Here is a 15,169-nt window from a genome sequence, read left to right as displayed (position 1 = left end):
TAATGATTTTCGGGATCCTAAATCCTGATCATGGTTCACAACCAGAATATCTAACAAAAGATAAAGAGGGGAATCCCTGTTGTTTGTAGATCCCTCTGTGCGTATCTTTCCTGGAAACAGTTTAGAACTGAGATTTTTAAGGGTTCACACACACACACACACACACACACACACACACATATATATATATATATATATTTTTTAAACCACAAAATTCATTGGGACATAGGATTTTATCAAGTGATGCCTTTAGGACATGCTTTTTTAGGGGAGCAATTATGGAAATGCCCTTTTTATATATTTTCTTTTAAGTAGTAAAGTCGAGAATTGTGGGGCCCGTATGATATGTCTGCCCCTTTGAATAATCAGATATACTACATGTGAATTTGGATGATTTTGGTGGTGTATATTGTTTTCTAAGGTGTGGCCTATTTGATATGTGCATGATATCAAATCTGTGCAACTGCTCATACGAACCAAAATTCTGTCTGATCAAATAATCAGATAGGCTATGTGAGAATTTGGATGCTTTTGGGCGGTGTATATTTTTTTTTTAGGTGTGGCCCAACTTATGATTGGACCTGCCAGATTTTTAGTTCGTTTGATTATCATGATGGGTGCATCTATTGGATGGATTGAATATCATACACATACCACATGGGCATCACAATTCTTGTCTTCACCACTTTCTAAAGAAAAATAAATAAATAAATCAGAGCATTTTGGTAATTGCCCCAGTCAAAAAGCACCGCCCAGGAATTTCCATTGATGGAGGCATTATGTGGTGGGATCAGAATTCCTGCAGAATTTTCCCGTAGAAATCCCTTTTTTACTGTGAAATTGTTTGGTGCCTCATAATGCTTGACGCTGAGGTTTCAGCAGCTACCATAGATGGATGAATATTATGATCTTATCAACTGTAGCATAATTATTTAATAACAATTGCATTAACAGAATCTGTATAAGGATCCCTAGCACATTCATATCTACTTTACTCGTGATGTGTTTGATGTTTGGAGAATTTAATTTACCTTTATGAATGTGATTTTTTTTATCTCCTATTCATAGTTCTTATTCTTTAAGGTTGAGCTGGGGTCTCTTCAAGATACAGTACCAACACAGACAGCATCATAAACTTAAGGGGGGTGGGGACTGTTTAGGAAGAGGCCTTCGGGGGAAATATTACTCCGTCTCACATATAAAGCATATGTCAAGGATGAAGAAGATGATGGGACACGAGCAGAAGCGTTGGATATCGATTTATCTGATGATGAGAGTTCAGACTCTGATGAAGCAAATGGCACATATGAGCAAAATGAAAGGGATCTCTCTGAAGAACAGAGAATCTTTTATGGATCTACTAGCAACTTTGCTTGTAAGTGAGGAATTCCAAGGTATAGTGTCATCGAACCCAATCAAAAAAGTTTTGTAAGGGGACCGGAGCAGGGGACCGTGAGACAAATGATCTTCTTTCTAAAGAGATTCAATTCAGTACTATTATATGTTCAAGGTCCAACATTAAAATCATTTCAGGGGTTTTCCCTTTGTCTGTGTCAACAAACAATGTGAAATACCTCGACTTTTTCAGAACAGGTTTGAGTCAAATAGCAATGATTCGAAGCACTTCTTTTTACACTATTTCAGAAACCCAAAAACTATCAGAAGAGGCCACATATCCCTGATCAATGGTACCGATTTCATGTGGCCGCAGTGATAAGTTCACACCTCTGGATTCTGAGGGCAGTTCAGATAGTTCTGGAGGTATTGTTTTTTTCTTCCCCCTACTTCTGACTCTGAATTTGTCAAAATCGATGTTTTTAGCCAACCTGTTCCATTAGGTACTTGACTAGTTCTATTGGACTTCCTTTTTCAGGATCGGCATTGTTTGGTTTGCGGTGATAACAAGTTTAGCTTCATTGACTTCTATTAATGTGGGTGGTACAAGTCTTTTCAAAACATGATATGCTAACACAACATCTGCAGAGAATTGAAGCCCAATGCTTGTGTTGGATCAATTAATTCCATAAACCCTCTCCATTTCTAGACATTCGTTGCCTTCTTTCATGTTTACAGAGTTGTGCTATCATTTGTTTCTGGTAGAGGTGATGAACATACAGATTGTCTGTGTCTGGTGAATACCTTGACGTCTACTGATTGCATTCTCAGCATCTCGTCTATCCATCTTTATTTTATCTGTTGGATAGAGCTTCACTAAGCTCAAGTACACCTCGCCACAGACACCTCTACATGCGATTGAACATGCCCATTTGTCGCATTTTTTAATCCATCGATTGTTTTCTTGAACATGTGGCCCATCTTATGAGTTGGCCGGCCTTCCCTTTTTTCTTTTTTTTTTCTTTTTTTTTTTTTTTGTGTTGGATCACCTACATTTGGAGCCGGATCAAATGTCCCCCACAAGTTCATCACATGTGACTGCTTCTATAAGTTCGTTTGAAGTGGTGCGTATGGGTCTACCAAAGCTCTGGCTGGGCCTGTTGCAATGTGCAGATCCTCGTTTTCATTAAATCTCTATTTATATTGATCTCTTGCTGACTTTTCATGCAAATGCAAGTCATTCTGTTCCGGTTGAACTGTGTAATCCTTGGCCAAAGGATTTGGTATCTTTGGGCGTGGGTTCTTACAAATGGGGCCCACAATTTGGTGAATGTATTAGATAGTGTGCCCTGCACAAAACTAATGGTGACATCCCATCCTAAGTTTTTCATAGGGTTTGGCCTGTCTGAGTTTTGGATGGCCATGATAATTCGATTTCAAGGTTACAATTAGGCAGTGTAATGGACAGGGTGGATTTCAACAACCATACCTTGAGAAACCCCTTGTTTGACTGCAGGATGATTTACGTGCCTAGATTCTCTTAAAGAAAATATTTTTAAAACATAGTCCATCTACCATGAAATACAATAGACCCATGGTCTGGATCAGATACTTCGTTCATCTACCATGAAATACAATAGACCCATGATCGATCAGATACCTGGGCCGAGGACCTTACAGTTGTAAATATTCGTTTTCCGAAGCGCTTCGGAAGCTCGTCGAAGGCAAAGAAGTTAAAAAGTTGAAAGTTATGTGCTGCCCCGGCCTTACCCAAGACAGTACGCACCTGATCGTGGAGCCCATTTTGATGTATATATTATAAATCTACGCCGTCCATCCATTTTTTCAGATCATTTTACAGCATTAACCAAAAAATGAAGTATATCCACATATCAGGTGGACTATATACAAGAAAAATTGGCTTTTGAACATCTCTCCATTAAAAACTTCCTAGAGCTCAAAGAAATGTTTTGGCAATGTTTATTTGCTATTTAAAATGTCTATAATGTCACATAAATCTGGATGAAAGGAAAAAAAAAACAAATATCTGATTGATCCAAAACTTATTTGGCTCTTTATAAGTTATTAATGGTCAATCATCACAATTTCCTATGGTATGGTCCACCTGAGATTTATATGTGCTTCAATTTTTGGCTCATGCGGTAAAATTATATGGAAATATGGATGAACGGTATGGATTTCGAATGCATGTATCAAGTAGGGCCCTACAGTAGGGGAAACACCGTATCGGGTGAGGTCAGGGATGCACCTATTTCGCGAAAATAAAGAATCTGTTTAACAGTGAAAAAGCCATTGTGGCCGAGACTATAAATAAGCGTTAAGCAGGAAGAGGCTGGGGCAACCAATACACCAAGGAGCCTTATCAGTTATCAGCAGCTCTACCACACCTCTTAAAACATAGTCCATCTACGATGAAATACAATAGACCCATGGTCTGGATCAGATACTTCGTTCATCTACCATGAAATACAATAGACCCATGATCGATCAGATACCTGGGCCGAGGACCTTACAGTTGTAAATATTCGTTTTCCGAAGCGCTTCGGAAGCTCGTCGAAGGCAAAGAAGTTAGAGAGTTAGGTGCATGCCCTGGCCTTACCCAAGACGGCACGGCCCTCATCGTGAAGTTCAAATTGATGTATGTATTCTAAATCTACTCCGTCCATCCATTTTTTCAGATCATTTTAGGGTATGATACCAAAAATGAAGCATATCCAAATATCAGGTGAACCATAATATAAGAAAAAAGTGGCTTTTGAACATCTCTCCACTGAAAACTTCCTAGAGCCCAAAGAAATGTTTTGGAAATGTTTATTTTCTATTTAAACTTTTTATAATGTAACATAAAGCTGGATGAAAGGAAAAAACAAATATCCAATTAATCCAAAACTTCTTTGGCCCTTTATAAGTTGTTAATGGTCAATCATCACAATTTCCTATGGTATGGTCCACTTGAGATTTATATCTGCTTCAATTTTTGGCTCATGCCATAAAATTATATGGAAATACGGATGAACGGTATGGATTTTGAATTCATATATCAAGTAGGCCCTACATTTAGGGAAATACCGTATTAGGTTAGGTCGGGGATGCAGGAAATCATCTTTCATGGGGTGCTGGTATTGACAACAGCTAAAGGTGGCCTTACCCAAGACAGTGTGTCCCTCATCGTGGAGCCCATTTTGATATATGTATTATAAATCTATGCTGTCCATCCATCTCGTCCAGCCCCGAAAGCAACGAAATCCCATACGCGACCATCTTCGCTACTTTCTTCCTCACCTTCAATACTGTAATTGCTGTTAACCGGGCCCAACACGATATATTGGCAGTCGCTTTCATTCAATCTATCTACGTGTCAGTCATATTGTTGTTTTTATGCATAAACATATATGATCGTTTGCCGAAAGGATCGGAGATGAGGGAGAGGTTGAAGATTCCGGTTTGGACCCTCTTGATGGTGCTCCAAGTAGTGTCTGCTTATCGGGTTTCGATTATCGTACCATTGGAATGGGATTTGTTGGTTTGGATATTGGTGGGGTTCTTCAGCTTAATTAGCTACTACTTCTTTATCTACCCTCTCAGTGCTACCGATACGAACGAGAACGGTGCGAACCAGTCTTCACCTGAGGAGGAGGTCTAACTGCTACGTTACAGACCTCTCGAATCTAGTTAAAATATAATAAAGGTACCCTTGCTCGGATCCATTTATATGGACATTTTACTGTACTTTTTGTACTTAGTTTACTATATAAAGTAATCAAATTGCACCGTACCTATGCTTGCTTATATGTATTTCTTTGGACATTTTAGTCACTGTCTTCTGTCTATTTTGGTGTTAAATGAATTCTATGGTTAGAAGAGAATTTTACAGGAAAGCACCTAGTTAATATAGAATTATCAATCCAAGTAACTGTCATTAGAGTACAGAACAGGGCCAGCTTGCCGCCTCAGAAAGGAGTCGGGTGGCTTTAGCGGCCTCTGTGATGTTTATGATAAATCCACCCCAATTACCAGGTGTATCATCCCCTGTTAGGCCCTGATCCCAAACCTCAGATCCATCCATGATTTGGGTGGACCACACAATTGGAAATAGTGTATAGGGTAATGGTCACCCTCTAAACTGTTTCCCTTGGAGTGGTCCTTATGAATCATTGATGAGCCTGATTTTTGGGTCTCAAGCCTAAATTTTTGCGTGTCATCTAATTTCATATAATCATCACAGTGGCCCGGTAAAAATCAAGAGTTCGTGTTTGGCCATATTGTCGATGAGCTGGTCGATCCTAGGAAGAGGAAAGCAATATTTGGGGCAAACTTTGTTCAGGCCGGTATAATATACACAAACCTGCCACTTTCCATTAGATTTTTTTACCAAGACGACATTAGCTATCCACTATGGGTAGCATATTTCTTCCACAAATCCTGCTTCGAGGAGTTTTCCGACCTCTTCTCCAATGATGGTATATCGTTTGGCTTCGAATGCTCTTCGCTTTTACCTGACCGGCCAGTGGTCTGAGTCAACATTCAACCTATGAACCATTATCCTTGGATTAATTCCGGGCATATCTTGGCGTGACCAAGCAAACACGTCAGAATATCATTGGAGTAGATTCATCATCTCGTCTCGCAACACTGGCGCTAGCGATGACCTGACCTGGACAGTGCGGGTCGGGTTGGATTCATTAAGCGGGATTGGAACAAGGTCCACCACGGGATGTCCTCTTTCGATAGAGTCCTCTCGGGGGTCGAGAGAAGTGATGGTCATCATTTATTGTTTTCTCAATGCCAATGAGTAACATTATCGGGCTTCCTGTTGATCTCCTTTGACTAGCCCGGTGCCGTGGTTAGTAGGGAACTTCATCGTGAGTGATATGTTAATACGACTACTCGAAAAGTGTTAAGGGAAGGTCATCCAAGGATGACATTGTAGACGGAGGGCCAGTCGACTACCAGGAAGTCAATCATGGTCATTACTTGGTTTTGTCTTTCTCCTATCGTGATTGGAAGCTGGATGGATCCTTCTAAGGTGACTTTATCTCCAGGGACCCAAGCAATGGGGTTTTGATAGGTCAGAGTCGGTAAGTGATCCAGACCATCGAACCTTAAATCGGATGTATCTTGCAATCCGGAATGAGTTATCTGACGTAAAATATATGATTTTGGGGTAGAACGAGCTACTGAAGCCAACTAACCTGCTACGCCGGGTTGCGCAGCCCGAAATTGCGAAAAACCCCTGGATCGACGGTCATTTTCCTGTTTTAATTTCGTTTTTACTATAAATAGTAAGTTTTAGTTTGATTATAACTCTTCATTCCTCGGGCTTTAGGAGTTGCGCCAACGTGAAAAGAGCTTAGAATAATTAGAAGAACGGTTTGGTGAAGCCAAATAGGACACTTACTATTTTTGGCCGAAAACCTTGCGCACTAGTAGACATCACGACCGTCTATAAATAGTAAGTTTACTATTTATAGTAAGTCGCGGATTCTAGGAGTTTGAGTTGTAGTTTGATTTTGATTTCTTTCCCATTGCTTGGTACCCCTATTTAAAGGATTGTGAACTCGTTTTTATTTATCAATTAATCAATTTCGAATTTCTTAGAATTTATTTCTATTTTCTGCTTTCTTTCCTCGTGGATTCGAGAAGTCTCTGTGAGGAGTCCAGAGAAGCTCTGTGGATTCGGAGTAGTTATCCTCATCATGTTCATCCCTGCGTCAATTGGTATCAAAGCGAGGATTCTCCTTGGGCCAATGGCAAACAATGAAGGTATGAATCAAAATCCTGTGGACGGTGATCCGGGGATTCGTTATCTTTCGGAAAGAATGAAAGTTTTCCACCGAGAGAGTCAGTTGACCATGTAAGGGCTGCAGACAACTCTCGACCATCTTGCGGATGCGCTACTCCTGCCCCGAGCCCTAGGCAGTGCTCCACCACCTTTGGTTGCTCCCCCACCCATGGTGACTCCACCACCCATTGTTGATGTACGACACAATCCCGATTTTCATATAGCACTACTAGTGGCAAACCGTAGGGCTACACCAGATGATTTAAGTTCTAGCGACGAGGACCTTAATGAGGATTTTGTTCGATGACCAATCCATGGAGGTAATCATCTAGATCGTGCTGAAAGAGACTATCGAGGTAAGGCTGAACTTCCTAGTTTTAACGATTTATTACGTATAGAAGATTTTCTTGATTGGCTAGCCGAAGTAGAGAGATATTTTGATTACATGGACGTGCAAGATCATAAAAGGGTAAAATTGGTAGTGTTTAAATTAAAATCTGGTGCTTCTGCATGGTGGGAACAATTACAACTCTCACGAGCCCACCAGAACAAGGCGCCCATCTCATCATGGCCACGGATGAGATGTCTTCTTCGATCTCAATTTCTCCCCAGTGATTATGGCAGATATTATTCCGAATATCAAAATTGCGGCAAGGAAATCGAGCATCACAGATTATCTTGAAGAATTTCAACGGTACTACACGAAACGATCTGTCAGAATCGGAGTCACAGAAGGTGGCGCGATTTATAGGTGGGTTGCGACCGACAATTCAGGACCGAGTTCAGATGTACCCAGTCGGGACTGTGGATGAAGCGGTTCAATTGGCGGGTAGGGCGGAAACACAACTTGCAAGAGCTCCTGCTCGTCCATATCCTTCAACTCGACCCCCCATGACGGGTCCCACGCAGGATCCAGTGTTGCCACGAGACCCAGTACCTCAACTTCCTACAACCGCAAACCGTGATACGGGGAGCGGCTCATCCAGGCCTCAACGTACAATACCTACAACAGCGAGTCCGAGTAGGATTCCAAATCCTTATGCTCGGCCAAGGTCGAATAATTGTTACCGCTGTGGCCAACCAGGCCACTTATCAAACACTTGTCCTCAACGTCCCGCAGCGCACTTGACTATAAACGAAGGGGGCACTGAAGATGAGGCTGCAGAAGAAGACCATCGCTTTGATGAACATGAACAAACCACTGAAGAAATAGCAGGTGGCGATGAAGTGACGGGCGAGGATCGTGGCGAATTTCTAGTTATGAAGCAATTATTGTATGCCCCACGAAAGGAATTACATCCACAGCGACACAATATATTTCGTACTCGGTGCACCGTCAACGGAAAGGTCTGTGATGTGATCATAGACAGTGGTAGTAGCGAAAACATCGTCTCAAGAGTAATGGTGGACAAGTTGCGGCTACCAACGATGAAACATCCTTCCCCATACTCAATTGGCTGGATAAAAAAGGTGAATGAGACCAAGGTAATTGAACAATGCACTATCTCGTTTTCAATTGGCAAAAATTATAAGAATCAAATATTTTATGATGTGGTTGACATGGAAGCTTGGCATATGCTACTCAGTCGACCATGGCAGTCGGAACGTGATGCAACCCACCGGGGATGAGATAATGTCTACATATTCGTCAAGGATAGTCGAAAAATAATCATTGCCCCTATGGCACCAGAGAACCACCCTGAAGCCTTTAAAGTGAGGGGAGTTCCCTCTTGACCATTCAAGATTTCATGGAGGAATCCACGGAAACCGACAAGGTATATGCCATAGTGGTGAAGGGCAAGGAAGAGGAACCCTCAAATATTTCTCCAAGTGTAAGACTGTTGCTAAACGAATTCAAAGAAGTCTGGCCTGAGGATTTACCTGATGGATTGCCCCCATGAGGGACATCCAACATCACATAGACCTCGTCCCTGGGGCTAGCCTGCCCAACCGCCCTCATTATCGGATGAGTCCGAAGGAGTGAGATACTTCAGGGGCAAGTGGAAGAATTGATCCATAAGGGTCTCTTGAGAGAGAGCATGAGCCCATGTGCTGTACCAGCATTAGTAATGCCAAAAAAAGATGGAAGCTGGCGCATGTGTGTCGACACCCGGAAAATCACCAAAATTACCATCAAATATCGGTTTCCAATACCATGGTTGGAAGATATGCTCGATATGCTAGAAGGGGCTAAGGTGTTCTCTAAACTAGATATAAAGAGCGGGTACCATCAGATGCGTATTCGATCCGGTGATGGGTGAAAAACGGCATTCAAGACCAAAGAAGCGTTATATGAGTGGCTGGTCATGCCATTTGGTCTATCGAACGCACCAAGTACTTTTATGTGTTTGATGAATCAAGTTCTAAAACCGTTCATTGGTCGATTTGTGGTGTTATATTTTGATGACATACTGATATATAGCTAGGAGAAGATGGAGTACAGGAAACATCTCAGGCAGGTGCTGCAGGTCGTACAAATTAACAAGTCGTATCTCAACTTGAAGAAGTGTAGCTTTTTAATGGACAACTTGTTGTTTCTAGGATTTGTTGTAACATCCATAGGCATTCGTGTGGACGATGAAAATGTGCGAGCTATTAGGGAATGGCCGATCTCGATAAACATTCATGAGGTGAGGAGTTTTCACGGGTTGGCGACTTTCTATCGTCGATTTGTGCGAGATTTTAGCACCATAGTCGTGCCTATAACAGATTACATTAAAAAAAGGACCGTTCCAGTGGACCGATAAAGCTGACAAGAGCTTTCATGAGATCAAGCATCATTTGTCTACAACACCGGTTTTGGTGCTTCCTAATTTCGACAAATTGTTTGAGGTTGAGTGTGACGCTTCGTATGTCGGAATTTGAGGAGTATTATCACAGGAAGGCAAGCCGGTAGCCTTCTACAGCGAGAAGTTCAGCGAAGCCCGAAAGAAGTAGTCGACTTATGAGCTTGAGTTGTACGCAGTTGTTCAAGCGCTGCGACATTGGCGGCATTATCTGATTCAAAGAGAGTTTATTTTATACACTGACCATCAAGCATTAAAGTTTATTAATAGTCAGACTAACGTGAATCGTGTGCATACTAGATGGGTTGCGTTTTACAGGAATTCACGTTCGCACAAGTCAGGGCAGCAGAACAAGGGGGCTGATGCACTTAGCCGTCGTGCATCACTACTAGTAACAATGAGCAACGAGGTAGTCGGCCTCGACTGAGCAGTATGCCGAGGATGAGGACTTCAAAGATTCTTGGATGAAGTGTCAAGAAGGTCACTCCGTGACCTTCATATACGTGACGATTTTCTCTTCAAAGGAATCGATTGTGCATCCCCCAAAGTTCTCGGGGAGCAGATTATTCGGGAGCTACATGGAGGTGGCCTCGGTGGACACATAGGCGAGACAAGACGCGAGCTCTTGTGGAAGAGCGGTATTCCTGGCGCAATTAGTACGCGATGTGGGAAAAGCCGTACAACGTTGTCATGTTTGTCGGACCTCCAAGGGGCAATCTCGAGAATACGGGCCTCTACACCGCATTGCCTAACGGCCCTTGGGAGGATTTATCAATGGACTTCGTACTTGGTCTCCCACGAACACAACATGGCATGGATTCAGTGTTCGTGGTGGTAGATCGTTTCTCCAAGGTGGTGCACTTTATCCCATGCAAGAAGACCCTCGATGCAACACACGTGGTGAATCTATTCTTCAAGGAGGTCGTACGGCTACATGGGGTCCCCAAGACCATTACTTTTGATCGTGACACGAAGTTCATTAACTACTTTTGGCGGACTTTGTGGACTCGATTCGATACACGACTTCAATTTAGCAGTGTTTACCGCCCACAGACTGATGGATAGACCGAAGTTGTAAATCACACGTTGGGAAATCTCATTCGCTGTATTTCAAGAGAAAAACCGAAGTAGTGGAATTTGGTCTTGTCTCAAGCAAAGTTTGCATTCAACAACATGGTGAACCGCTCGACAGGGAAATCACCATTCTAGATTATCTATGGACGAGTGCCTCATCACACACTTGACTTGGTCCCTCTGCCCAAGCACCCAGGTACGAGCATTGTAGTAGAACATATGGCAGACAAGATCATGGGCATCCATGCGGAAGTGTAGACCAAACTACATGCTTCGAACAAGAAGTACAAGGAACAAGCGGACAAGCACCGACGATAAAAAGTGTTCGAGGTGGGCAACCGCGTTATGGTCCATCTGCACAAAGAGAGATTTCCGACCGACGTACAACAAGTTGAAAAATAAGAAAATTGGACTGTCCCAATCATCCGAAAGATTAATGATAACGCTTATATTGTTGATCTTCCGGATGACATGGCAATCTCACGGACTTTCAATGTCGCGGACTGACCGAGTTCATGAACCCGAGCATGACGAGAACTCGAGGACGAGTTCTTTTGAAGTGGAGGAGGCCCGATGTAGAGTGGGTCGCAGAAAATTACATGGCCAAGATGGATCGGAAAAGGCCCGATCGGAGGAAGTGATCTAGACCATCGAACCTTAAATCGGACATATCTTGCAATCCGGAATGAGTTATCCAACGTAAAACATATGATTTTAGGGTAGAACGAGCTACTGAAGCCAACCAACTCCACTACGCTGGGTTGCGCAGCCCGAAATTGCAAAAAACCCCTGGATCGACGGTCGTTTCCCTGTTTTAATTTCATTTTTACTATAAATAGTAAGTTTTAGTTTAATTATAACTCTTCATCCGTCGGGCTTTAGGAGTTGCGCCCAACGTGAAAAGAGCTTAGAATAATTAGGAGAACGGTTTGGTGAACCCAAATAGGACACTTACTATTTTTGGCCGAAAAGTAGACATCACGACCGTCTATAAATAGTAAGTTTAGTATTTTTAGTAAGTCGCGGATTCTAAGAGTTTGAGTTGTAGTTTGATTCTAATTTCTTTCCCATTGCTTAGTACCCCTATTTAAAGGGTTGTGAACTCGTTTTTATTCATTAATTAATCAATTTCGAATTTATTAGAATTTATTTCTATTTTCTGCTTTCTTTCCTCGTGGATTTGAGAAGTCTCGTGAGGAGTCAGAGAAACTTGGTTTTGTCTTTCTCCTATCGTGATTGGAAGCTGGATGGATCCTTCTAAGGTGACTTTATCTCCAGGGACCCAAGCAATGGGGTTTTGATAGGTCAGAGTCGGTACCTTTCAATCCCCATATTGTCGAATGCTTTGGTGAAGAGGATATCGGTTGAGCTGCCGTGTCCACCAGAATTCGAAACACTTTGCTATAGTCATAGTCATTACCAGTGTGTCGTCATGGAGGTGGTGGACACCTTGGGCATCCTCCTCTGTAAAGGCTAGATTGTAAGGTATCATTCTTTGTTCTTTTAGAGGTCTATTAGTGAGCAGACCTGGTGTTCTAAGCCGCGGTAGCTGATACTTTGGGCATGGGCGCTCCGAGGCCTGTCTCGACGAGCCCGCTGAAGATAGTGCAGCTTTCCCCTATGGGCACGTTAACGATATGTTACTCGTCTTTTAGGTCAGCTCGTTCATCTCTTTTGGTGACATGTTCTCTCAAGTGCCCGTTACGAATGAGAGCTTCAATTTCTTCTTTCAGATTGAAGTAGTTGTCAGTCGAATGGCCATGGTCATGATGGAAATGACAATATTTTCGCTTATCGGCGTTGGATTTAATCTTATTCAGCCACTTTAAGATTCATTTGTCTCAAAGTTCCATAAGGACCTCCTGGTTGTCATGTTAATACCCCGGGTATCGTGTTAATAGGGGTGTATGAACTGAATCTCCTCTCAGGTCGTTTGCCTAAGAGTTAGCTTCTAGAAGGTTCGTCATCTTTCCTCCTCTTATTACTATTGGTCCAGGTCAGGTCCTCCTTGGGCCGTTTCTCTTTGGCTGAGCTTTCCTTGTGTCGAGCTGCCCTCCGCAAGCTAGCGACTTCTTCGGCGTTGGAATATTTTTAAGTTCTGTTGAGCAGGGCAGCCATTGTTGTAGGATGACTGTTGTCGAGCGAAAAAAGAAACCTTCATTCTCTTAGGCCTCCCATCATGACGGTCAGAGCAATTTTCTCGGAATGTGCATGTACTTGCATCGTTTCTAGGTTGAAATGTTTCATGTAATTCTTGAGCAGATTGCCTTCTTTCTGAACGATATGGAGGACGTGGGAAGCCAATTTAAGGCTTTCTTTTCTCCCGATAAAGTTGGTGATGAAGGTTTTGCTAAACTGCGTGAAAAAACTATTCGACTACAGCTTGAGTTGTTGGAACCACTTCTGGGCTGCTCCTGCCACGGTTAGTGGAAATGCCCGACACATGATAGTGGTTGATGCGCCATGCAATTCCATCCAAGCCTTGAAAGACTCCAGGTGCTCGGCCGGGTCAGTGGTTCTGGAATATGGGGCAATCTGAGGCATACGAAACCTCGGTGGGAGCCGCGTGTGCATGATGTCGGTAGTGAACGGGGGCTCGGTTTCTTCAAGTATTACCTCCACCTAAGTCAGCTTTCCTGGGGTCGGGACGTTCGATCAGTAGGCTTGTCGTATATTGCCAATCTGACCCCGCAGGTCTTTGAGCTCGGCTTCCCAGGAGTCGCCGCTTGCAGTTATGGCCTCCATGACTGCCTCAGGTGCCTTGTCACGCTTCTTTCTGTCCAAGTTGTGACGCAGATCGGAGGCTGCCAGTTTGGCGATGCCAGATGCGTGAGAAGGGACCGGCTTTGATATTCCGAGCTGCCGAATCTTACATGAGGTGGCAGACATGTCGAACGGCTCAGGAAGCTCTTAAATCGTCAGTCCTATCACTGGCCTGTCCCCTTGTGTGGGGCAGGGTTATATATAGTTGTTCCAATAACTGCTTCATATAATTCATGTTATCGTTTAACATCTCAACTTGTTGCTCGAGGGAGACAAGTCATCCTCATTGACTTCGGGATCGTTGCGCCGGCCCCGCATGCACGGAATCAACCTACAGCTAGGAAGAGGAATCCCAATGGCTGGTGGACTGGTGCAGTAGCGTGAGATCGGGCGCAACAGAGGAGGCGGGAGCCTTCTTCTTCCCCTTTGCCATTGTCTAGATATAATGGGGTGAGAATGGCTTTCAATGTCTTTTTCACAGACGGCGCCAAACTGTTGATGCAGAAATCTGAGTAATCCTCTTTGGACCCGTGTACCTGCACAAGGAACAAACAAGGAAGACCCTGGATAGAACAAGGACCCTTCGGTGGCTTAGTCAGAAAGGAATCTAGATATATTTGAGTATTGAGAATTTATGGGGTAAAGATTGTGCGTACCTCTCGCCCTCGGAGGCTTACCCAGGTGGGAAGAGGCGGTGTCGCAGAGGGCACCGGTTCCTGTTTAGTTGGAACTGATTATAGCATGATTCAGTTTCCTTGCGTGGCAAATCTTTCTAGATCCTTGGCTAGAATCTTGGGGCGAATCGCGTAGGGGTCGATTTTTGCGACCTTCGTCTGATGATGCCGACCTGATTGAGGTCAGGTCAGACCCCATAAGGCAGGTTCAAATAACCTGAAGCAGCCCAACCTAGTTCACAACCGAAGTCGGTTTTGCATTCGTGTAAGGATGGGTCTTGTCGGTCCAAGGTGGGTTAGCTTGCTCCCTCCGGATGACTGTCTCGACCTCACACCTTGAGGTTTAGATCGACCTTCCTTCATACTTGGTCGAAGAGGTTGAGCTCGGCCTTTCCCCATGCTCGGTCGAAGAGGTCTAACCTCTGGGTTGCACCAATTGTTTGAATTATTGACCTGGCCTGTTGATAGTAGGTCAATCCATTTTCCCCGTAACACTTATGGTTTGGCCATTGAAATTTTTTTAACCAATATGTACATGTTAGGCCCACGGATCAATGATCTAAACCTTTGATTTAGACCTAGATGAGGATTTGCTATAAAAAAAATGTGTTACTATGCTTCAGTTAGACAATTAAGAGAAAATGAAGCTAGCAAGTCCATGGAAGACACTACACATGAAACCCATCAAATTATCAAATTGATTAATACCTTTGCAACCCATCAAATTGATCAAA

General features: G+C 43.2%; 1 protein-coding gene across 22 annotated transcripts in view; it reads left to right on the top strand.

Moving 5' to 3' along the window:
• LOC131236863 (uncharacterized) overlaps window positions 1-15,169 on the top strand; it is a 43,540-nt gene that overhangs the window by 9,063 nt on the left and 19,308 nt on the right. For 4 of the 22 annotated variants that reach the window (XR_009166905.1, XR_009166915.1, XR_009166909.1 and 1 more), the window contains 2 exons: window positions 1,084-1,761; window positions 1,874-2,328. The exons of 1 other annotated variant lie outside the window; for it this stretch is intronic. Coding sequence is in view for 4 of the 21 variants with exons in the window: in XM_058234364.1 (XP_058090347.1) it covers window positions 1,069-1,134 (66 nt within the window). In the remaining 17 variants the exon portion in view is untranslated. Of the gene's footprint in view, window positions 1-1,068; window positions 1,762-1,873; window positions 2,329-15,169 lie in introns of those variants that run through there. 17 more of the 22 variants (XR_009166906.1, XR_009166916.1, XR_009166913.1 and 14 more) reach the window with 12 other exon arrangements.

The sequence above is a fragment of the Magnolia sinica genome, chromosome 2 (assembly GCF_029962835.1).
Source record: "Magnolia sinica isolate HGM2019 chromosome 2, MsV1, whole genome shotgun sequence".
In the NCBI taxonomy this organism is placed as follows: domain Eukaryota; kingdom Viridiplantae; phylum Streptophyta; class Magnoliopsida; order Magnoliales; family Magnoliaceae; genus Magnolia; species Magnolia sinica.
The sequence above is the reverse complement of the archived record's forward strand: the minus strand, read 5'-3'. Positions and strand labels throughout refer to the sequence as shown.